The 25793-nt window shown below is 35.9% G+C and overlaps 1 protein-coding gene and 1 long non-coding RNA gene across 7 annotated transcripts in view; one reads left to right on the top strand and one right to left on the bottom strand.

The window, feature by feature from the left end:
- Positions 1–2869: 2869 nt before the first annotated feature.
- LOC103100763 (uncharacterized) lies at positions 2870–6075 on the bottom strand. The gene is made up of 2 exons (XR_458042.3): positions 5955–6075; positions 2870–3051 (listed from the first exon to the last, which is right to left on the bottom strand). It is a non-coding gene; the product is annotated as an uncharacterized LOC103100763 (long non-coding RNA).
- MAPRE1 (microtubule associated protein RP/EB family member 1) overlaps positions 6076–25793 on the top strand; it is a 32518-nt gene continuing 12800 nt past the window's right edge. Inside the window, exons 1-5 of one of the 6 annotated variants that reach the window (XM_007474447.3) lie at positions 6076–6193; positions 10959–11082; positions 19546–19691; positions 22851–23058; positions 25261–25382. In XM_007474447.3, the coding sequence (XP_007474509.1) occupies positions 10962–11082; positions 19546–19691; positions 22851–23058; positions 25261–25382 (597 nt within the window). In that variant the 5' untranslated portion in view covers positions 6076–6193; positions 10959–10961. Of the gene's footprint in view, positions 6295–6377; positions 6593–8544; positions 8618–10958; positions 11083–19545; positions 19692–22850; positions 23059–25260; positions 25383–25793 lie in introns of those variants that run through there. The other 5 variants (XM_007474446.2, XM_007474448.3, XM_001362065.5 and 2 more) reach the window with 5 other exon arrangements.

The raw sequence follows: 25793 nt of genomic DNA, 5'->3' as shown, positions 1-25793 counted from the left end.
TGAGATATTTGATTTTAAAGAAGAGACATGGGGATTCCAAAGTAGGCCTTCATCCTCATAAGTTCATAAAGAGGCCGAATTCACAGAAAAAACATAATGTGGGCAATTATTCTATGTGTGGTGTTGGCAGTGCAATAGGAGAGAAGATTACTAGGGTAAGATTGTGTCTTAAAGCTGAAAGTATTTAGAACAAGTTAACTCCTGGGGGGCAGAGTTCATAGCTACGGGCAGAATTTGAGAAGATAGCAAGGTAAAAAAAAATTGTTTTCCCTTGGGATAGTGAACTCTTTATAACTAGTGAGTTTTCCATAACTGGGCTGAGATATAGCTCATTTTGATAGATTGCCCAGCCTGGAGTCAGATGCATCTTTTTGGTTTCAAATCTGGCTTGAGATGCTAATCATCTGTGTGGCTCTAGGCAAGTCTCATTATGTTTGCCTCAGTTTCCTCATGTGTAAAATGAACTAGAAAAATAAATGGCAAACCATGCCAAGAAAATATCAAATGAATGTAAAATGAACTGCTGAAGGAAATTGTATACCATTCCAATATTTTTACTAAAAATCCCAAATGGGGTAAGAGTTGGCCATTATTGAAATATACTATATATAAGGTTTTTTTCCTTTTTTTCTTTTAAAGCAGAGGAGTTTGTTCATTGTGCATTTTGAGTTTACCATTCTTCAGTTTTCTTCAATCTTTGCATTGATCAGAATTAAAATTATGTTGTTTGGCCATATGTTATTACATAAACTATATTGTATTACTGTTTACTTTATCAGTTTATACAAGTTTTCCTAGGTTTCTCTGATCTATTGCTTTTGAAGACTGACATTTCAAATAAAACATTAGCAAAGAAATACCAATATATAAAGAATTGCATACTATGACTAAGTTGAATTTCTACTAGATATGTAATTTGTTTAATATTAGTAAAACTATCAACATAATTGACCAAAAGAAAATGAACAATAAAAAGTCATGATCCTATCGATAGACAAAATGCAACACTTAAAAAAAACCCTTTAATATGGTAAGTATTACCTATCTAAATAAAGAAATCAACATTATATTTAATAAGGATTTATCAGCCTTTCCAATAAGATCAGAGGCAAAACAAGGATATCCATTTTTATAACACCATTCATAATAGTGCCAGAAACTTATAACACCATTCATAATAGTGCCAGAAACAATGAGATGGTGCAAAAAAACAAAACAAAACAAAAAAAAACCCAAACTAAGGAAAGAAATCAAGAGGATAAACCAAGTGGGATTAGAAACAAGATTACTCTCCCCCCCCCCACCCCACCCCTGCTCAATGATTAGAGAAGTCTAGATGTCGCCCAAGTCCATTTAATGGTCATTCAGCAATACTATGAATAGTTATTACGGGATAGGTACTGTAGGTTAAGTTCTGGGAATAAATAAATGAAAATAATTTCTATGCTCAAAGGGCTTTTGAGCTTTTAGCAATGAAACCTATACCGAATTAAGTAAAAGCATTTAGAAAAACTTATTTTCTGTCTTCGAATATATATTAAGTATTGTTCTAAGGCAGAAGAGTGGTTTAGGCTATGCAGTTGGGGTTAGGTGACATGCCCAGTGTCATTCAACTTAGAAGTTTGAGGCTAGATTTCAACACAAGATCTTTCATCTCTAGGCTTGGCCCTCTATCCACTGAGCCGCCATAATACAAAGCATTTTAAATATCAAGGGTAGAAGCAAGAGGAGCTTGAAGCAAAGATAATAGTTACACCTAGAAGGAATTTAAATGTGCATATGATGTAGGAATTAATTCCAAACACAGGAATAAGCCTGTCCTAAAACAGCTGGGAAATGGAATGTATTGGAAATGCAGGTAGGCAAAGTCACTGGATTATCCTGTGGGAAGGCGATCAAAATACTCAAAGCTTGGCAACATAATTTAGAATTAAGTTGTGCTGAGTTAAAGGGACACAAGAGAATGTTTTTTAACCCAGAGACAATATGTAACAACTACCTTTCCTCAAACTGAGTAATAGAATTTTGTGAATATGTTTGACAGCTGTGAGGAACTTAATTGTAGAGAGGAGAGCAGGGATGCAGGCATTACTTTTTTTTGTAGTCCTTAATGTTGAAGGACTGAATTGGGGTTTTTATTCTGTGAGTGGGAGAGAAGGGGATGATGACCAGGATAATTTGCAGGTAGAAATGAGAATAATGTAAAGGAGATGGAGAGTGAAGAGTTCAGGATGATGTATCTTGACTAATAATATTGGTACCCTTGAGAGAAGTAAGAAAAAAGAACGGTTGTAGAGGAAAGTTTTATTTTTGACATACTGGTTTGGGGATACCCAAAGGTATTTGGTATGCTAGTTGAAAAAGTAAAGTTGATTCAGAATGATTTACTTTAGACATCAGTGTTCTGCAAACGAGAAGAAAAATATTTTTCATTCTGTTTGTGTAAAGATATCGATATATAGAATGTAAGTTCTTATAGAACAGGGTTTGTTTCATCTTTCATCCTCAGCATTCCAACCCAGTGCCTAAACATATTAAGTACTCAAGGTTAAAAAAATCCTAGCTGAATAATAAATTACTTGGAGAGTAAGCTCTCTTCCTCTCCTCCATCCCCTTTTTTTCAATCATAGGGAAGGTTATTTTTTTAGCTCACAAAAACAGGGAATCTTGGGAAGAAAGAAAACCCTGAAAGAATTTGACAAGTTAGTAGAAAGGAAGGAATGAGTTTAGAGCATTTATGAAAAACTTCTAAGATCAGGGCCCTTTGCAGTTAGAAGGGACTGAGTGATTTAATTTCTAACCATTTGGATGAATGAAAAAAGCATTTTATGCTTATGTGTGCAAGCTACTGTGTAATGTGCCAGGTATATAAGTGTAAAAGCCGAAAGAACTTTTATTCCAGTAGGGAAAGATAACATAGCAGAATAATGGGCCAAAAAGACACATTTTGAAAAGTTACTTGCATTGGGAATGCAGCTGTAGGAGAGAAGATTTCCATTCTTTCCAGTAGTGATGATTTCCAGTAGTATTCATTTGATGTTGGTTTTGGATCTGGAAAAATGCAAGGGTAGGGTAGAAAAGAGATGAGATTATGTGGCCTAGTGAAAAGAGGGACATTTTATAAATGGGAAATCTAAGAAAAAGGAAGGTGCATTGATTAGCTAAATTATAGAGATCTGAAAGCCAGGTTAATAGGATGCCAGCTCACTGCTCTTTCCATCCTCTATATTTGGTAGCAAGCAGTTTCATTTGGCAGATGAATATTAGAAAATTTAAATGACTTATTAATGGTGGCACAAGGAGCAAGAGGCAGAGCTGCAATTGTATCCTTAATACTTTTTGTCTTTATGTTAGTGATCTCCCCCTCATATACCTACCCTGTAATGCTGTATTACCATGCACCTACCCAGTAAATCTTTTCTTAGTCGAAAAAATTAAATAAAAATTTACCCAGTGACCACATCTGAAAACTTGTTAATTATTTCATACCCAAAGCCCCCCACCTTACAACTGAAGGTATGCAATGCATCTCTTTATCTCTTTTCTTGAGCCTAAGATTGATCACCACAATTGCTTAGCTTTTGTTTGAGAGTTCTTTTTATTTTCATTGTGTATAACATTGCTCCACTTCAGGTCATTTTAATAGAAAGAGAGGAAGAGAGCCAGGCCTAGAGACCAGAGGTCCAAGGTTCAAATATGACCTCAGATACTTCCCAGTTGTATGACCCTAGGCAAGCCACTTGACCCCCATTGCCTAGCGCTTACCACCCTTCTGCCTTGGAACCAAATCACAGTATTGATTCCAATATTGAAGGTAAGGGTTTAAAAGAAAAAAAGATTCATGGTTAACCTCACATGACCAAAATAAGTCCCAGAGGATGTGAAAATTTACTTAAAGCTTTAAATATTCCTTAGATATGGAGCTAGAGGAATATTCTCAACTTTCTCTGACTCTGGTGACAGAAATTTTCTCCCTTAGTCAACCAATTTTGAATTCTCTAAATATAGTTTAATTTGTAACCTGACTTAGTCTGTCTATAGAATCTGTTTGAACAGATATATTTATCTTTGAAATTATGACTTTAAAGGAAATAGTTTTATGACATTGAAAGAAATATGGGGATTATAGATCTATCCTTTCTTTGACTTTTATGGCCTAAGAGGAATGTACAAGATGGAAAGGATTGTTTCTCTGTCACTCTGACTTTACTTGGCCTATCAGAATACTAATGATTTCTAGGTTTTGCTTGATCATAATTATGAAATCTAGATTTCTACTTCTATAATTTCTGCATTGTGGTAAATATAACTTAGCTCGTTACCTATAACATGGACTCAAAATGAAGATCTTTCTCCTATAACAAAAGATATAGGTAAATTCCTTTAAAAGAAAATCATAATGGGGCAGTTATGTTGTTCAGTGAATTGAGAGCCAGACCTAGGGACTAGAGGTCCTGGGTTTAAATCTGCCTAGGTTTCAAAAGATAGTATTGATTCTAAAACAGAAGGTAAGGGTTGGAAAAAAAAAAGCATATCAGGGAAATAGATATAGAATTATAGAAATTGAAATGGAAGGCTTCTTGGAGAGTAGTCGAAACTACCTCTGTGATTCCCTTTTTTTGTAGATGAGGGAATTGAAGTCCAAAATGTTTTCTTGACTTTTCTATTGTCTTACAGGCAGAGCTTGGCTTTGAACCTAGATCTTTTGACTCCAAATACCATATTCTTTTATCTTTATTTATGTCTTTAGTGTGGAGTTCATAAAGATTCTTCTGTGGGATCTTTAGGATTGGTCTGAGAAAAGTAGTGTTATTAAATAAGCTTTTAATTCGAAGGGGTTTGTTTCCCTGTAAGACCTCAAATGAAGCAGACTTGGAAAACTTGAGAATCTGAGTTAAAATTCCCTTCTCTGGGACTTAATTATTCCATCCACCTTCATGACCACCACAACCTCCAATATCCAGAAGAAAAGGAGCTCCTTCTCTTCCTCTGTGCTTTCGAGGAGGTTTTTTGAGGAGGTTTTGAGGAGGATTTAAAGACCAGCTTCTCTGTGCCTTCATATAGATTTTCTGATTCTTAGCTGTGTGACTTTGGGCAAATAACTTTTCTCTAGGTCTGTTTCCTATATTATAAAATGGTGTTGTACTATATGATTTCTTTCTGTTCTTCACACAATACAATTTCTATCCTATCTCCTTCCCTTGTAGGGGGGTTCCTAGAACTTCCCCATTCTTTGTCACCACTTACAAGGCCAGCTTAAGTTTTATTCTAGAGTAGGCCTTTATTCTCCCTGCTGCTAGTGCTTTCTTCTTCCAAAATTAGCTTGCATTTATTCTGTATACATTTGGAGATATCTAAGTCATTTATTCCTACAAAGTATAATTTCATTGAGGGCAGGGATTGTTTAACTTTTGGTTTCATAATTATAGCACCTAGCCCAGGGTTTGGCTTAAAATTTGTTGTCATTGATTTCTAATCAAATTACTTGGCTTTCCTTGTTTTACAATTTGTGATACAATGTGATAAAACAGCATAATCCATAATAAATCATGTTATCATAGCACATCATTTTTTAATATTGTCCTACCAGTACCAATTTTTTGTTGTCCCATTTGAGGTTTTCTTGACAAAAATACTGGAATGGTTTGCTGGTTTCTTTTCCAGTTCATTTGAGAGATGAGGAAACTGAGGTAAACAAGTAATTTGCCCAGGTCACAGCTAGTAAATATCTGAGGTCATATTTGAACTCAGGTCTTCCTGACCCAGGTCAGACAATAAAAACTCTTCACCACCTAGCTGCTTCTCTATTCTATTATATCAACATATCATTATATTAAATTCGTTGAATTTGATATTCAAGCATCCTTCCAGTTCTGAGCTTCAGTGAATCGGCATTGTTTCAAGGTTGTCATGGGATTCTTTAAGCATCTTTGATTCAGGGGTCAGTGCCACACCTTGTGCTCCAGGGTGAGAATTCTGGGCTGGTCCACAGTTGCATTGAGGTCGGGATCTCATTGGCTGTCGTGGGCCACGTGATTTCGCTGCTCTACAGTCTTGTTCCCGCCCTCTCCGCCTTTGCTTCTGTTGGGAGAGCCTTGAGGCTCCGCCCCCTTTCTCCCGTTCCTCTTCTCCTCCCAGAAGCCGGTCGGGCGGGGCGACGCACCGTTACGTCGCAGCGTCGGGGAAAAGAGGGGTGCGTATAAGGTCATCGCGCGGGCGGGGTCGGGCGGTTTGAACAAGACCTAGACGGAACTGGGGGGCTGGCGAGAGGATACGCGGCGCCTCGAGAAGCCGGTGAGGAGTGGGTGGTGAGAATGTGGGGCGGGGGCGCTGTTTGGGTCGGTTAGCGGAAGCCGAGGAGGGCGGGTGCTCGAGTTGCGGAGCAAGTGAAGGGAAGAGCCACGGCCTGTGGGGGCTCCGGGAGGCTCCGCTGGAGGAGCCTGTGAAGGGGGAAGTGGGGGAGGGGCCGGGCCTTGACCCTTCTCTTGCGCATGCGCGACGGTGTCTGTGCAGGATCGTGAATGGGGAGGGGTTGAAGGTGAGGAAGAATTTTTGGCCGGAAGTTGGGGTCGCACTGCGGCGTGCGAGTGGTGTAAGCAAGGTTGAATTTTCGAAAGGAAAGGGAATTGAGAGAAAGAGAGATCTATTCGGGGGTAGGAGACAGTGGTGGATTATGTAGAAGTGTAGTGAGTGCCACTAGCCAGAATAGAATGGCTTTGAGAGATGGGGGAAATGGCGGGGGAAGAGGGTGGAGGAAGAATGGGAGGGGAATCAGAGAAGGGATTTTCCCTGCAGTGAGGCAGCCTCTGTAGCATAGCAGTAGGAAGCATGTGCTATGTAGGATTGTCGGGAATACTCCTATTAGATCACATAATTGGAATTTTAGAAAAGGAATATCAGAGTTGGGATGACCTTAGAGGCCATACCTGGGCAAATTTAAATATCTGATGAGTGGTCAACCAGTTTTTGCTTGAAGACAATTGTTGAGGGGCAGCGTAATACCTTGGGAGGCAGCTCATTCCATATTTAGATGGATTTAGTTATTGCAAAGCGTTTTCTTTTATGACTCTTAAACCTGCCTCAGTAACTTTTACCGGTTAATCACCTAATTTTGCCTGGTGAGATCAAACTTTCGACTTTTTAGATGTTCAAAGATGTTTATTGTGGCTTCCCTAAGCGTTCTCTTTTCCAGACCAAAGATCCACATTTCCTTCAGTCGAGCCCCCTTTGGTATGAACTCATAGATCCATTACCACCCTTCTCAATATTTACTTTATCAATGCTATTCCTAAAACGTGGTTCATTGAATTGAATGCAAAACTTCAGATGTGATCTTACAAGGGCATCATACGGAGGGATTATCACCACTTTAGTCCTGTTCACTGAGCTCTTTAGCGATTTTTTTTTTGTCTGACTCCATATTGTTGGCTCCTTGAACTTGCAGTACAAATGGATGAGACTCTAGGCTGATGCTCTGATGAAAGGGAGTTTTCTTTCTAGGTGGTAGGGAATCACTGCTGGAGGTTAGAACTGAAACAGGAAGTATGAGACAGGATCCTGTTTTGCTGTGCTCAGTTTGGGTGGGTAGGGGACTGCCCCAGGGAGGCTAAATGGTTGGAATTACTTGGGTGTGAGGAATTACTTGGGGGTGAGGGGCGGGGCTGTTGTACCCATAATGGTTTAAAGTGGAAGGTATTTAAGAAGTGAGTCTACAGATTCTTAACTTGGAGTTCTTGAAATAATATATTGATAACTTTTAAAGTCTATGTTTTATAAATTTTAAAACATTCTGAGAAAAGGTCCATAGTCTGGCTTTACCAGACTGCCAAAGGAGTACATGACACACACAAATTAAGAACTCCTGATTTAAACAAATTAGCTCATTTTACCGTTTAGAAAATTGGAACTCATGAAGTATAAAGGACTTGACGAAGGCCACACTGGTAATGAACAAGGCTATTTTTTTTGTTTTTTTGTTTTTGTTTTTTGTGGTGACCTGACTCCATATTGTCACACTGCTTTTTCAGCCACATGGCAACCTTGAGCCTTGGAATGAGAGTCAGGGACTGGAAGTCAAGGGATAGGCTTTCTAGGGAATGAGTAGGGACTGTCCAAGAAAGGATAGATGATTGGAATTTAATATGGGGAGGATCTCGACTTGAATGACTAGTTCCTAATAGGCATACTACAGAATGTAAGGAAGGTAAGGGAACATTTTCTTAGCCATATCCCAAAATCATATCAAAAGATTACATGTTTGATATTTATGATTTTCTTCTATAATAAGTGGTATAAGTAAACCAGATATAGAAAAGTATTGATTTTGTAGTCAAAGAGCTATTTTTAAGTTTTGTTCACTCTTAAAACTAGCTGCTATGTGACCCTGGACAAATATTTTAACCTCTGTGCCTGTTTCCCATTTTATAGAGCAGGGATAATGTTTGTATTACTTGACCTCACAGGGTTGTTCATAGGATTACAGATTTAGAGCTGGAATGAATCACAGAAGTAGTTTAATCTTGACCCCTTTATTTTACAGATGAGGAAACTAAGACCCAGAGAAATGAAGTTGTTTGTTCAAGGTCTTAAAGGTGACAATGCTGGATTTTAATCCCAGGTCCTCTGACTAAGTTATAGCACTCATTGCACTATACTGCATTATATAAACTTTTCTGACATAAAATGATGATAGTAATACTAAAACCAACTATCTGTTGTTAGGAAAGTTTTCTGTAAACCATAAAGTGTTATGAATATGAACAACTATGAATAGTTCTCTTCTCTTTATAGGTAAGGAAAGTGAATCAAATAGAAATGGCAAAGTCCTGTAGTAGACAGAGGCAAGGCAGAAATCCAGGTCATCAGTCACCTCTAACCTTCTCTTCAGCATATTTGAGATATTGATTGACTACTTGAATATATTTTGAATTTGTATACATGGAATATAATACTCTACATTTAGGGATTGTTTGTTCTGTACTGCAGGTGACTTAATTATTACTATACTACTGATGAAAGCATCTGAAATAAGATGGAAGGCTATTTAAAACGTACTTAATTGCATATTGGACAGAATACATATGACAAGGATTTCATCTGCTTAAATTTTAAGCTTGCATGATGTTCTGAATCATACATGTTGTATACTTGAGGCATAAATTTGTAAATAAGAGTGTATCCTCCAGACTATCCATACCTTTTGCCTTAGAATCACTATTGTATTTTGGTTCCAAGGCAGAAGGGTAGTAAGGAATAGGCAGTAGAGATGTGACTCATTCAGGGTCACACAGGTAGGAAGTATTTGATTTCAGATTTGAACCTAGGTCCTCCCATGTCTCTAGACCTGCAGCTTTATCCCCTGAACTGCCCCCATTTCTTGCTTTTAAGGAAGGAACATGTAGTCTAATAAAGGTGATCAGATGTGGGCAAAGATAGGCCTAATAGGACTTAAGAGGGGATATGATAAAAAAAAAAGCATTCCTTATCTATGTTGTTTCCTTGTTAATTAGTTTTGTCTGGAATAACAACTTTAATTATTGAGGAAGAAAATAATCAAAATTATTTTGATTTATTTTAATAATAACTAATAAAAATTCAAAAAATTAATTGGCAACATTTCTAGTATATGTGAATATACAAAAAGCCCTTCTTTACAGAAACCCAGTGAGGTAGATAGTGCAAAATATTATGTCTATTTTATAGATAAGGAAGTTGAGGCTCCTGAGAGAAGTGAATTAGTTGCTTGTGGTTACAGCTATTAAGTATGTAAGGCAAGATTAAATCCAGGCATTTTTACTCTAAATTCAGCATTATTTATACTATATAGAATTGCTTCTTAGATTATTTGTTTTTATAAATTGCCATTTCAGATTGTAATTGTCATCTTAACTGCTAAGTGACTAATTCTAACTAATTAGCTGAAACATCTTACTGTTTACAGGTAGCTGCTAGTAGGGTAGTGACCATGATAGTTTGGATATCCTAAATTAAATTTGATTTCTATGGGTTGCTGTGACTAAAACATTTCACTTGTGTCAGCTTACTGATGAAAAATTTTCTGTACTTCTTTAGACCCGTATTCAGAAAGCTCATGCAGTCTAATCTAACAACTATATATAAGGTCTTTCCAGCATGGTTTAATCTGATAATTTAGGCTGCAAAGCCATAACCTATAAAAACTAAATGTTACTTCCTTGCCATAATAAGTAAAACTTGGGTTTGAGTTCTCCGTAAATGCTCATGTTGGTGATATTCTGCTTAGATATGTCAATATGGACATAGTGTTCTGGGTCTTTAGTTGCAAAAAATGCTATTAGCTCTTTCATAGATAGGAAGACAGGACTGATATTTTCTTCTGGTTGTTACTTTTTGAGTAGAGAATGTTAGTTATTCTTGGATATTAGTCATTTTCAGTTCATGAACCCTTTAATCACTCCTTTTTTTCACTGTTTTGTAAGTTTAGGGTTTTTAATTGACCATATCAAAATCTAACTTCTTCAAATTGATCAGTTGTATGTGATTTATTTCAGGTTATAAAAGCAACTTGAATCATACTGGTATAGTGGAAAGATTTCTATATTTGATGTCAGAACACCTGGGTTCAGATTGCAGCTTTGCCACTTGTGTGGACTTGACCAGGTTACTTCACCTTTCTGGGTCTCAGTCTCTTAATTTGTAAAATAAGGAGTTTGAACTAGATAAAAGCTCTAAATTTGTGAGTCCAATTCTCATGCTGTAAATTAGGTACATATGGGTTGTAGGAATATGAACTTTCTAGTTGGAATCTTAAGTAAAGCAAACACCTGTTCATTGGGACCCAGTTAATTAGGTATTCATTCAGTGGTTTAGTCAATCTTTATTATGTGCAAGCTGAAGTGTGAGACATTTTCCAGCAAATTTTCTGACTAGCATGATTACCATATTGTAAAACTTTTTCTTTTTTCTTCCCCATATTATAGAAGATGGCGGTTAACGTGTATTCAACTTCAGTAACTAGCGATAATTTGAGTCGACATGATATGCTGGCCTGGATCAATGAATCTCTGCAGTTGACTTTGACAAAGATTGAACACTTATGTTCAGGTAAGAAAGACATCATCTTAATTAGTATGGAGCAAGTAGCTTAATTTGCTGCTGACATTAAAAATATAATCAAGATTCTTTTTTTTTGTAGTAGTTCTCTCAAGTGTTTGCATCCTATAAGAAGTTATTGCCCAATGTAAATCTATGATCCTGTGATGTTTCTTCCCCTCCATTTCTGTTAGGCTTTCTCTTTGAAGGCAAGTTCTGTAATATACTTTCTTACATAGACTCTTTTAGTCTTGGTGGTGATTATATTTTTTTGCCAGATAATGAAGCAGTGACATTCTAAGGCTATCTGTACACTCTTTTGACTCCCCAAATAAAATGTCATTACAATTTTTTTTCTATTTGATTTATTTTATTTAAAGTTGATTGTATTACTGTTCTAGTTTTACATTAATTCATACTCCAAAGTTTAGATTTCTCCCTTTTTTGATTAAAGGACAATATTAGATCTTACTTAAACATATGAATGGGTTTAATAACCATCATTTAGAAATTTGAATTTATGCCTGTCAGTGGTAATAGAAAGTATTAGTATTATAATATCCAAGGCTTTAGTGCTTTTGAGATATAAGAAATAGTAGATATCTTTTTTTTCCCTTATATTACCTTTATTCTATGGAGTGGTCTCAAAAACCCTTCAATTTCTCTTTAATTTCTTTGCCACCTCTAAGTTTGGTTTAAGTAAGGTAAAGTCCTTAATTTTGAAGATAACTTAATTCATCTTCCTGCCTTATGGAATCTCATGATAGATCCTCTAAACTAGAGCGATGTCTAGACTTCCAGAATAACAGATTGTTTTTAGTCAAGGCTATATAAAACATGAATAAAATTTGATCTGTTATATACCTAATTTTGTTAGTACTCTGAAATGAATTGCCTACTATGCTGCAAACTCTTGACACAACTACTGTGTTTATCATGGAGTAGTTGAAATATTTGCAGTCATGGTCAAGCCATATATCTAAACACGTAATAGCCTATGGAAATCTTTGTTCCTATTTCTTAGTTAATTGTGGCAAATATCTACCATATTTGTCATTTCACTTCAGTTGTATTTTAAAATGCTCCATTCCTATAGTACTTCCTCTTGCTTGCCTTTCAGAGAGGCATCAGTAAGTTTCATTTTTGGACTTTGCTTTTCTTCAAAGCTTCTTCCATGTGAATTCTTGAGAAGAGGTTTTCCCTAACTTTAATCTTCTTAATACTCTATAGTCATTTTTTAATTTAATTTATATGTGTTTCTGTTACATGTTAGGACCAAATCATGAGCAGGGATTGTCTTTACAAATATGTGTTTTTTCTTTTTTTTTTAAATTGATACCTTTTGTTTTTGTATCACCATTTCAGAAGTTGTTTCTTTCTCTTCTCTTACTCAGCAATCTTTTCTCTTGTAACAAAGATTAAAAAGAAAGGCGAAAATATCTTGGCAACATCTGATAGTAAAAGTGTATATGTAGTATCTTATTGCTACCCTTACAATGAAGAAGAGTATTTTCTTCGTTCTTTTTTAGGACCAAGCTGAAACACTATTTTGTTCATTGTTGATACTATCTCCCTGGTTCTGCTTGCTCTATTTTGTTTTAGTTCATATAAATTTTCCTATGCCACCTTTGTATTTTTCATAGTCAGTGTTTCTTATGATGTAGTAATATTTTGTCATATGTCTTAATTATTATCATCACTAGGGTTTATATAGCGCTTTCAGGTTTGCAAAGCTCTTTGCATGTTACCTCTTTTTGATCTTACCTTATTTGATCTTCACAATATCCCTTCATGGCAGGTGCTATTATCATCCCCATTTTTACTGATCAGGAACCTGAGGCCGACTGAGATGATAGATGACTTGTTCATGGTCACGGGGTTATTAGCAAGTGTCTGAGGCTACATTTGGAGTCTTCCTGATTCTACCGCCCTATATCTCCACTATGCCACCCAAATGCCTCTGTTCATTTACCTACAATTTCTCTAGCTATTTCCCACTAAATTTCCATACTTCCAAGAGAAAATGCTGCTATAAATTTTTTGTTATTGTATTCTGTCACCAACATATACCACAATTTGTTCAGCCATTCCCCAGTTGAAGGGCATCCCCTCATTTTCCAATTTTTTGTCAACACAAAGAGCGCAGCTATGAATATTCTTGTACATGTCTTTTTCCTTATTATCTCTTTGGGGTAGAAACCCAGCAGTGCTATGGCTGGATCAAAGGGCAGTAATTGCTTATCTTTAAAGGATTCTAACTATTTTGAAATCATCTCCATGGTAAATTTGAGAGTAATTTTCTGAGGGCAATACATTTTTAACTTCTTCTTATTGTTAGTAGTACCTGTGCTTCATTTTCATTAGTTGATCCTATTACTGTCCTTTAATCTCAAGTTTTACAGATTAAGAACTGACATGGTTCTTTCCCTTCCTTAGTATTGGAAGAGACTTTGGAGTTCATCAACCCTCCCTCCATTCTGTCTTTGATTCCAAGAAACATTTAAGTAGCTAAAGTGCAGGTCTTTTAGGGTCATTGTTTGAAACTAAGGCTTCCTAAAACATTGAATGAAAGTGGCTCTGTTTTTTAGGATCATAGATTTGGAGCTAAAAGGGTCTTTAAAGATCAACAAGTCCAGGCCTCTCATTTTACAGATGAGATATTCTAAAGCTTAGAATGTTGAATTATTTGCCTAGGATTAGACCAGGGGCAGCTAGTTGGTGCAATGGATAGATCATGGGGCTTAGAATCAGGAAGACTCCTCTTCATGAGTTCAAATCTAGCCTTAGACCCTTTTTAGCTGTATCACCCTAAGCAATGGGCAAGTGACATTACTGTGTTTGCATCTGTCCTTCATCTGTAAAATGAGCTGGAGAAGGAAATGGCAAACCCCTCTAGTATCTTTGCCAAGAAAATCCCAAAATGGATTTATAAAGGATTGGATGTGAAGACTGAAACAACTGATCAACAAGACAGCAAACCTAGTGTCAGAATTTGAACCCAGATTTTCCTTACTTGAGTCAAGAATGCCATTTGTCTGTACATATGAGTACTTCATGTTTCCATAACACACTTTTTTTGAGATGTTCAGTATATCTTGAAACACAGAGCTGAGACTGATACTATAGAAATGGTTCAATTTTAATTAAAAAAAAATTTCTAATTGAAAATGAAATGTCAGAACATTTGGTTGTGATATCATTTTGGGGTAGTTGAATTTGTAGCATGTTGGCAGTAGTATAGTAGGTAGAATACTGGACCTTAGGATTTTGGAGATCGAGGTTCTAGTTTGGTTTCTGCACCTGACTAGCTGTGCTTTTGAGGGCTATTTACTTTATTGCTCTATGCTTTGGCTTTCTCTTCTTAAAAATGAGGATAGTAATACTTGTCATGCTTAATTCTCAGGATTGTTGGGTATCTAATAGGATTATACTTTTGTTTTGGATATTACTACTCTCTGTCTTGATCTGGCAGGGTCTTTGGCCTGGCCACTCATAGGCCCAATCCAAATGCTGATGATTATGGAAACTTTAGCTTGATCAGTTTTTCCTGACTTGAATTGGTTTAGCCCTCCATAGGTAGTTCAGTAAACTAAAGCTTCCTTAGCTCCTAGGAGCTCACCATAATACTGCCAGATTTAGTGCATGTTATGCAATTTAGCCTTTGATGGGCTCTTAACTCATTCAAGCCTCTCCCCCAAGTAGCAGGGACTTTTCAAGGCCTGTTTTTATATATAAATAAATCATGTTACCGGATATTAGTATTAGTAATGAATTGCAAGTATTTTGTTAGAGATATGTGAAATACATAAAAGTGGTAATTCTTTATACTTTTAATTGTTTAAAATAGAAATTTTTCTATATATACAAATGTTAACACGTTTGTCTTCAATAGAAGTTTATAGATGGACTTTAATCCATTTATAAGTAGTTAGTTCTCTGTTTTGGAATACCTTGAAAGTTTTTCTATGTTTTATGGTAGTTTTTAGAAAATGAGATGTTTGCTACCAGTATGGTAGTACCAAACAAAAATGAAACAACATTTCCATAAAGGAAGCATTCTGCTAAAGGTCTGGTAGGTTTGCCTATAAATAGACATAAGAGAAAAAAATAGGGAATACTAATGAATTGAATGCTTTGTAGTGCCTCGGTAATATTACTGTTGGATCACACTGTTATATATACCTTTAACATTTCAAAGATAAGTATAAATTCAAGGAAACTCGATCCTTTTCACAAGTAAAACCTTTCAGTATTGAATATAGAAAAGCATGAATGACAAGTGACTTTCTCTGAGTTTTGATGGTGAGTAAGCATTTTCTGATTGTGGACAGCTACTAACCTCAACTCTGGGTTAGTTCTGAAAACACCAATGAACATAGATGGCTTCTATTCATTTCGGGAGAGAGGATAAGTTAAGGCTGGCAAGCTTAATATTCATTATTATATTCTAGAGTTTCCCTATTGTGATATTTTGCAGAGTGCCATCCTGGAATACTATTATCCAAACGGGTTTTTATGAAGAATTTGAAGGACAAAGGCTAGGTACTGGAAAATTGATTTCTAACACCAAGTTTTACTTGTTTGCTTTATTCTAAACTTAGGTACTGTGAACAAAAATATGTCTCATATATATATATGTACATATATATATGTGTCCTCTTTTCTCCGCCTCTCTCTCTCTCTCTCTCTCTCTCTCTCTCTGTGTATATAATTTTATAAAAGCAAGGATAAAAATGATAATGTACAAAATAATAAATATTTTCTTGGCACCAAATTTTAAATGCTGGGTTCTAGTTGCTTTTTAATGATTAACAACAAGATCTGTCTTACTTCATGATCATATGCCATGGAGGAAGGTGCTGTTATTTCTAGGCAGATATGGAATTTCTGGTCACACGATGTTGTTAAATGTCCACCTTTAGAGAGTCAGTTCTATTTTTATTCATGTATTAGTTCCTTTTCTATTAGATTTACATGGGTCTGAATCATGTGTGCATATGTGAGTGTTGATTTTGAGTACCAAGAATATTTTCAACCTTTAATCTAGTCCTGCCTTTTATTTCCATGTCTATGTGCCTGCCCCTCCTCTTCAGTCATCATAAATTAAATATAACAAAATCTTAACAGCATCTTCTTTCCTAACTGGCTCCTCCTTCTGCCTTTCCAGGCTAGAAAAAAAATCTCAAGTTATTTTTTCTTCCTTCTCTTTTCTTTCCTTCCTTCCTTCTCTTTTATTTTTTATTTATAATTCTTTTGAAGTCTTGTGAAGTTTCTCCTATCCATTATTTTGTTTCCATTTTCATTGGTAATAACCCTAATTCAGTCATTTCCTACATTTGGATTACTAAATCCTCTAATGGTCTCTGTCTTTTAAATTTTCCCCTCTTTATGTTCTCATTTGGTAGTGGAATTATAAGAGTTTTCTTAAAATACTATCATGTCACTCCCTCTTCAACAACCATTAGTGACTTGAATGCCAACTTCTTTAAGGTTAAATTCCTTTGTTTGGCTTTCAAGACAACATGGTTTCCACTCAAGTCTGCTAACAACGAGAAGTCAAACTTCATTTAGGCAAATCTTTCTGGATATAGTGCTTATTGTAACTTGATGCCTTTGTACACATTTTTATTCACTATGGAATAACCTCTTTTTGTAAACTTGGTAACATTTTAAAAATTTTATTTTATTTTTAAAAATTTTTCCATGTTTTCATGATTTTTATTGTTTCCTTCCCCTCTGCACTTCCCCCTTCCTGGAGTTGACAAAAAATTTCACTGGGTTATTTCCATATTCTTTCCATTTTAAAACCAAAACCCCAAATCATATACCCATATAAACAAGTGATAAATCATATGCTTTTCTTCTGTGTTTCTGCTCCCATGGTTCTTTCTATAGATGTGAATAGCGTTCTTTCTCATAAGTCCCTCAGTCATCTTGGATCATTGCATTGCTTTTGGTAGCAAAGTCAATTACATTTGATTGTCCCACAATGTTTCAGGTACTACTATGTATAATGTTCTCCTGGTTCTGCTCATTTCACTCTGCATCAGTTCATATAGGTCTTTCCAGTTCTTCTAGAAATCAAGCAGTTTATCAATTCTTATAACACAATTGTATTCCATCACCATTATATCCCACAGTTTGTTCAGCCATTCCCCTATCAAGGGACAGCCCCTCATTTGGAATAACCTCTTTTTAAAAATGTTCATTTATTAAGGATCAGCTCAACTTACATTTCTTCCATTAGAACTAGTTATCTCCTTCTTAGAAGGGTAAATAGTTTAATTCAATGGTTTCCAACCTGTGGGCTGTGGAGTTACTGCAAGGGGCTATGAATCCTTTTGTGTAACCTTGCCATTTTGTAGATTGAATAAATACATTTGTATGTATTGATCTTTTTTGATATGTATAATGTTATGATTAATAAAATCTACATATATTTTAAAGTGTTAACGGAATTCATAGTTTTTGTCATGTATTTGCTCAGCCATCAGACAGAACTAATATAACTAATATAATATAATATAATATAATATAATATAATATAGCATTGGGGGAGGTGGTTGAGAAAAATTTTAAAACAAGATCATAATAAGAATAGTTAACATTTATATATTGCTTATTATGTGCCAAACACTCTGCTAAGTGATTTACACTTTACTCATTTGATCCTTACAAAAACACTGGGAGGTAGGTGCTATTATTATGACCATTTTACAATTCAAGAAACAGGTGAACAGAGCTTGAGTGACTTTCCCTAGTAAGTGTCTGAGGGCAAATTTGAACTCAGATCTTCCTGACTTCAGGCTCACCACTCTATTCACTTCACTACCTAACTGCCTCATATTTGTATGATATTTATAAAGAGTTTAGCACAGTGCCTGAAACATAGTAGGCACTATCTAAATGCTAGCTGCTATTATTATTTCCAAAGGGCAGGTTTGTGGGGCAGAGGAAAAAGTGCTGTGTCTGGAGCTGAGGAAAGAGTGCTGTGTCTGGAGCCAAGAAGACTCATCTTTCTTTAAAAAAATTTTTTTTAATTGTCATGCAAGGCACTTCCATATTGATCATCATTGTAAGAACAAAACCCCACAATAAAACCATAAATATACTGACAGGAAAGATGACTCCAAGACTCATCTTTCTGAGTTCAAATTTGACCTCAGATATTTACTAGCTATGTGAACCCTGGGCAAGTCACTTAACCTATTGGCCTCAGTTTCCACATTTGTAAAATGAGTTGGAGTAGGATATGGGAAATCACTCTAGTATAATTGCTAAGAAAACTCAAAAGGGTCATGATGGGTCAGACATAACAGAAACAACTGAACATCAACTACATTATTTCCAAAGAGGCTAATGGAGATGGCTTTTAATGTATTCATTTTGTTTCAGCAAAAATTTTAGACAGAATTGGGCCGTTCTCTTGTGCTGTGACATCTCTTCATATGACATTTCTATACTTTTAATTTCTTGATCTCGGATTCATTTCAAGAGTTCACTGTTGCCCCTGAAATTCTTTTGGCTCCCTTTTGTCATTGTTCTTTGAAAAATAATAGAAGTGGAATAGTCAGTTCATGGTTTCTGAATTGGTTTTTCTCCCTTTAGTCTTCTCAGAATGTTCTTTTTAATAAACCTTTACTTTGGTACCTATTTCCTTTTCCAGCCAGCTTTTTACTTTACTGTTGGGTTTTATTTTCATGTGATACTTGGTAAGTCCAGAATAACTTGGGAGTAGTGAATAAGTTAAAATATCTGATTATTGAAGAAATTTAATTATCCTGTATTGTGAGGGAAACTTTCTCTGGTCTTTCGTTAATGGAAATTTTTCTTTTCTTAATGGAAAAATGAAGAATAATTAGTGAAAACTTCATAGAGGCAAATTATAGCCAAATATAAGGAAGAAATTTCCATAGTACTCTCCAAAAGTGAAATAATAGACTGTGTCATCAGGCAATGAGCTCTCTATCACTGAAAGCGCTGTTATAATTAAAATTTAGTTTCTCTGCTTTAAGTATTATGTTTATGAGGTTTATTAAAGATTAAAAAATAAAGAAAATACAAAATAAGAAAGCACGTGCAACCTACATCTTGCCTGCTAGGTAGAGAGCCTGGGTGTGCTTAGCAGTGGAAGCAGAGAGATAGCTGAAGTAGGTGGAGTCAGTTTAAATACAAATTGTGTTCTCACACTCAGATGAGGACTCAGGGTGAGATTTTAGGGAATTCTGGGAACTACCAAAGACTTCTGGGAATTGAAGTCCGTGGTTCAAATCTCCATTTTTACAGTGCTCAAAAAGAAGTTGAGAAATCAGTTGTTGAAAATGTTGAATTGAATGAAAATGAAAATGAAAAAATGAAAAATAAGAGAGAGGGTGCCTGCCACTTAACTTCAGTTTCTTTCAACTTTATAATTTTATAAGCTTTATGAAGGGACTAACATGACTGAATGATGATTGTACTCTTCTTTTGGGTCAGGGGCTGCTTATTGTCAGTTTATGGATATGCTTTTCCCTGGTTCCATTGCTCTGAAGAAAGTGAAGTTTCAAGCAAAACTGGAACATGAATATATTCAGAACTTCAAGATTCTCCAAGCAGGTTTTAAGAGGATGGGTGTGGACAAAGTAAGTTGGAACCATATTTTTTTTCATTTGAGTGTGTGCTCTTAATTTTTATTAGTACTGTCTATATTAATCTGTGAATTTGGTGGAGGTAAGCTAGTTATGGAAATGTAGAAGAATTTTCCATGCTGCCCAGGTTCATTATTTTATGCAGAATACTCATATCAACTTCATTGTAGGCATTCATCCCAGAAGTGAAATTTGGCAGACATGTAATTCAACAAATTTCACAAAAGTCATTGTGATATTAAAACATTATTGGCTTTAATAATGTGATTGTTCCTAAATCTGATAGACTCCCAATTTACTTAAGTTAGATGGGTCATATTGTTTTTGGGAATGTTGAAAAAGGCTGCCCAGATGGTGTGTATATTATTTTCCTCATCCCTGCTATCATAGATGCCTTTCTACGAGTTAAAGGAGACCAGGGAACCTAATAAGGATCATTAAGAGTAATAGCTTCCATGGAATAGTATGTTTGCAGACTACTTTGTTCCTTTCAAACCTTTACCTTCTGTCTTTGAATCTTCACTGAGGATCAGGTTCTAAGATAGAGGAGTGTAAGGACTAGTCAATGGGGCCTAAATGACTTGCCTAGGGTTAGTAGCTAGGAAGTATCTCAGCCCAGATTTAACCTAGTACTTCCCATCTCTGGGCCTGACTCTCAATCCACTGAGCCACCTAGCTGCTCTCAGACAACTTTTTTGTTAGTATATTTGAGTTTGTTAGAGACAGATTCTCCTAGGTATATTTTTATGGTCCCGACCTGTAATTTCAAGTATGAGAAACTTATAATGCATATTTGCAAGTCTGTAAATTAATGCTAAAAGAGTTACCTAACTTCCTAATAGGCCATGTGACCTACCTGGGGTCACATATCTGAATATGTTTCAGAGTAAATGACTATAAGGCTGGCCCTTGAGTCACTATGCTATTGTGTCTCTAGATAGACCATGTATTTCATGACAGTCTGATGAAATCAATGAACTTGTCAGAGTAATGTTTTTCTTTTTCTTTTAATTAAAAACTTTCACTTTCGGGGGGCAGCTGGGTAGCTCAGTGGATTGAGAGCTAATCCTAGAGATGGGAGGTCCTAGGTTCAAATCTGGCCTCAGACACTTCCCAGCTGTGTGACCCTGGGCAAGTCACTTGACCCTCATTGCCTAGCCCTTACCACTCTTCTGTCTTGGAGCCAATACACAGTATTGACTCCAAGATGGAAGGTAAGGGTTAAAAAAAAACAACAAACTTTCACTTTCTATCTTAGAATACCAACTACCAAGATTTTTTTTTTTTACCAAGACAAGATCAGCAAAGGCTAGGCAATTATGTTTAAGTGATTTGCCCAGGGTCACACAGCTGGGAAGTGTCTGAGGTCAGATTTGAACCCAGGTCCTCCTGACTCCAGGTCTGGCACTTTATCCATTGTGCTACTCAGTGGCCCCAACTTTTTTAAGTGTATAAAGTAAAATATGTGGAATTACAAAGGAAGCTAAATATATTGAAATAACAGTTTTCAAAATAACAAGAAAAAACCATCCCAATAAAAATCCAAGTTCCTGGTTCCCAGGATTAGAACTCCTTATAAATTTTATAGGACAAATATCTCTTTATGTAGTGGGTTTGTCCATTCAGTAAGCACTAAGTAGAGTGAAAATAGTGAATGTTTACTGTTAATCAATTATACCATTGTACTTTCTGTCTACAAAGATGAATGAGATTCTTGATCTTGAGAAGCTTAATATTTAATAGGAGAGGTAAAGCACAATTCAGATACTACATTCTGTCTGTGTTTCAGGTAAGTGCAATAAGGTTAGTTCATATATTGTTGATGATTAGAGATGGCTGGCAAATGAGGAAGACAACATGGAAGAGCTTTCCGCTTGAATTGTATCTTAGAGAATGGGTAGGATTTGGATCAATGGGGTGATGTTTGCACATGGAAACATAGGATAGAGAAAATGGAAAAATATGTGTTGAGTTATTACCTCTAAAGTTGATTGTAAATTTAATTTAATTTTTGTAGAATAATATTATAAATATGCCAGGGAAGCCTACTTCTTTAAGGAATCTTATGGTAATTCCTTTTGTAAAACTATTATCTATCAATTCAGCATCAGTGAAGATACCAATTAATTGCCAGAGAAGGAAAAAGAAAGATTATTTCAAATTGTTAACAACTTGCCTCTAATTTAGATATAGGTCAGATTTTATTTATTACATATCATAAAAGCAGTGTTTAATACATTGAGAGAAATCAGAGAGGGGACAAGTTTATGGTCTTAAAATTTCTGATGTGCTCAGATATAAAACGTGGATTGGATAGGATTACTTTATTTATAACTCCATAGGTCAGAACTAGGACCAGTGAGTTAATGGTACTCAAAATACCTTTCAATATTGGAACAGCTTTTTAACAATAGAATGGCCCCCAGGGAAGATGTGTTCTCTGTCACTAAGGTAATTAAGGAAAAGGCTAGATGAACACTTAGGGATGAATATGCTTCTAGCAGGTGCTGGATTAAATGACCTTTGAGCTCCCTTTATGCTCTGAGTTTTTATAAAATTCTTTATGTGGTAAAAAATTAATGAACTCCAGCAAAGGTACTATTTACTTCAAGCAGTTTTTGATACATTAGGTTTCAGCTTAATGAAATAACCTGTGCCTTGGATTTTAATGGAATTTGACTTTTTTGTTAATTGCTTGTTTTATAATACTAGGGCTTTAATCCTTAATTCCTGTAATGAATGAATGAATATAACACATTTATAAAGTATTTACTATTTTCTTAGTAGTATTTGAAGCACTAATACAGTTGAAAGAAACTATGATGTCCTCCTGCCCTCAAGTTGTTCACATTCTAATTGTGGGGGAAAATACATTTAAAAAAAGTCATTCAGTTCAAGGGCAAATGAAATAAAAGTGTAGAAGTTGTGAAGGCAATGGTGGGGTGGCTGGCAGAGTCCTTAAAGGTGTATGTATATCATCAAATTTGATAATAGTGCCTAGGGGTCTAGAGGTAATAGTTGCAAGTCTTATGGCAAGATCTGCCTGCAGTCCATCTCACTAGAAGACTTTTTTTTTTCCTTGTAGATTCTGTATACTGATTCTTTAATATCTTGAGCTAAACTATTTTAATTTTTTCCCCCTCTTTTCCTTAGATAATTCCTGTGGACAAATTAGTGAAAGGAAAATTTCAAGACAATTTTGAATTTGTTCAATGGTTCAAGAAATTTTTTGATGCAAACTATGATGGGAAAGACTATGATCCTGTAGCAGCTCGTCAAGGCCAAGAAACGGCAGTAGCCCCCTCCCTCATGACTCCAGTTTTGAATAAGCCAAAAAAACCTCTTGGTTCCAGTGGTGCAGGTAAGAGTAGAGTTCTGTAACAGTTAAAATTTAGGGGAAGCTGGGGCAGGTAGAAATTAGTTTCTCTCTGCAAGGAGTATTATATTTTTAGAGTTTTATTAAAGGTTGAGAATTTAAGAAAATACAAGTAAGAAAGGCACATGCTAGGTGGGCCAAGAGGCCCAATTCAATTTCACTCACATCATGAGAGACGCGTCTGCCGGGCAGAGGAAGTAAAAAAGAGACTCTCAGTAGGCGGAGAACTCCTTTAAATAATAACTTGTGTTCTTGCCCAGGTGAGAATTCAGTGCGATTACAAAGCATCCTGGGAGCTAGCAAGGACTCTTGGGGTTTGGAGTCCAGAGTTCAAATCTCCATTTTTTACATTACATGCTTTTGATGCTGCTTTGAGTCAGCAGAGTTACTGTACTGCACTAACCTTTGGAATATCAGTTATACAATAAGGCTCTTTAGTTCAAATTTATAAGTCTTGGAGATATCAAAGGCTGTACAGTTGTCATTATGGCAAGTCGTCTCATGCTAGGTGGGACTCTAGTAAGAATGGTCTGGTAATAAAGAATTTCAAGCTCTTCCTTGTTCCTTAAAATTATTTTGTGCTCTTATGCTCCTGATGGGTAGAACAGGAAGTTATATAAGTTCATCCACTCCTTAACATTCCAGATATTAACTTTGAAATTTGGGGGAAAAAATCTAGCTCATTCAGGGTAGGTATATATAGTGGGTAAAGCAGCTGAGTGAAAACACATTTGCTTATTGTGGATTTTAAAAAAGCACCTAACTTTTCCTTGTTCTGAGTTTAAGTGTACATATTATAGGGTAGTCATTGCCTATTTTTACATCTGATCAAGCAGTTTTATATGAAGAAAAAGACTGGATTCTTCTAAATTAATATCTTAGATAATATTCCAAATTTATAAGCAGTTATCTTGATTATGTCAAATAATCTGATTTGCTCATATAGGACTCTTGTTTACCTTTCTCATTTTGTTCCTATTTCTTTTCATTGTATTTGGTGTCTTCACAGAGAGCAGACCAGATAGCAAAATTAGGGAATACTTAAATAAAGAGATTTGATAAGACTTAAAACATCACTAAAAGGCTTAGAGAGATATATAGCTAAATTGTCAAGGAGTCCACTTGATATAACTCAGAGTGGTTATGCTACTTTATATTGCAGTTAAAAGAAGGTAATGTTAGAGAGACCAGCTAATTTCTCAAATTGGGCCTCTCTGGTATCTACCTAGGTGAAGTTCATTTCTGGCTCAGTTTCTGATCCTTGGCTTTACAGACACAAGACTTTATGTTCTCTGCTGTAGGAAAATAATATGCCCCGGCCATTCTCAAAGAGAGTGATTATGAACCAGGAGGGTAATTAAGAATTTTGGCAGGGTAACTGATCAGTTCTTTTGCATGAGATGCTTCTAGAAGTGTTGTATTCTCTCCACTTGACTTTTTTGCATCAATTCCTTGGAACTGCTTCTAATTTGTACAGTTGGCTGAGTAGTTTCAAGTTCGTGTATATATATATATATGTGTGTGTGTGTGTGTGTGTCTCAGATATGGGAGAGTGTCAATGGGTAGTGACAGGAACACTGTTCTGGATTTGAAGTTGTATTGAGCTTGTATTCAAATTCTAGTTCTGCCATATTGCTGTGAGGCTGTGGTCTGGTCATTTGCCCTTTCTCCACCCTACAAAATGCAGTTTGGGCTAAATGAGATCTTTAAGGTCTTTTTCAGATGTAAATCCTGTGCTGTACTTTCTGATGACTACTTCCATTATCCTAATGATGAGTATTTTACAAGAAAAAAACTGCTTTCAATAGAGATTATTGTATTCATTACCATCTAGGCAGACTTTCTTTATGCTATGAGTTTTGTTCACTGAATACCTGCATAAATGAATTGGTTATTATAATACTCCTTCCTCAATTATTATTATTTTTAAACCCTTACCTACTGTCTTAGAATCAATACTGGGTATTGGTTCCAAGGCACAAGAATGGTGGGGGCTAGGCAATGGGGTTTAAGTGATTTACCCAGGGTTACATAGCTAGGAAATTTTCGAGGCTAGATTTGAACCCAGCACACTTGTCTCTAGTCCTGGCTCTCAATTCACTGAGTCACCCAGCTGCCCCCATTAATTATTGTTGTGATTTTATTTTTTTTTCCATTCCATTTAAAAGTTAAGTTTTTTTCCCTCAGCTCCACAGAGGCCCATTTCTACACAGAGAACTACAGCACCTTCCAAGACAGGCCCTGGTATGGTCAGAAAGAATCCAGGGATGGGAAATGGAGATGATGAGTCAGCAGAATTGATCCAGCAGGTAAGGTGGCTTCCAAAACTAAAATCAGTACTAATTTTTTCTTTTGTTTAAGAAAATAAAATCAACATCTGATCTCCCCTTTTTCCTTTTATCCCTGATAAGCCATGCCTTGTAGCAAAATCAATCTACACATTAGCCAAATGTGACAGTTTATGCAATATTCTACACTCTCTGAACTCTGCAGGAAAGGAGAAATATTTCCTCAAGTCTTCTCTAGGATCATATGTTTTGGTCATTATAACTACTTTTCCCTATTTACATTGTTATATAATCATTTTATTTCAACGAGTATTTAAGCACCTCCTGTGTAGGTTAGACTAGGTGCTTGGGATATAAACAAAATGAATACACCAGACCCTAAAGTTTGCATAGTTTTTTACCTAAAGGAGTTTACATTTGGTCCTAGAGATT

Source organism: Monodelphis domestica, chromosome 1 (assembly GCF_027887165.1).
Source record: "Monodelphis domestica isolate mMonDom1 chromosome 1, mMonDom1.pri, whole genome shotgun sequence".
In the NCBI taxonomy this organism is placed as follows: Eukaryota; Metazoa; Chordata; class Mammalia; order Didelphimorphia; family Didelphidae; genus Monodelphis; species Monodelphis domestica.
This window is presented reverse-complemented; position numbering and strand designations above follow the sequence as displayed.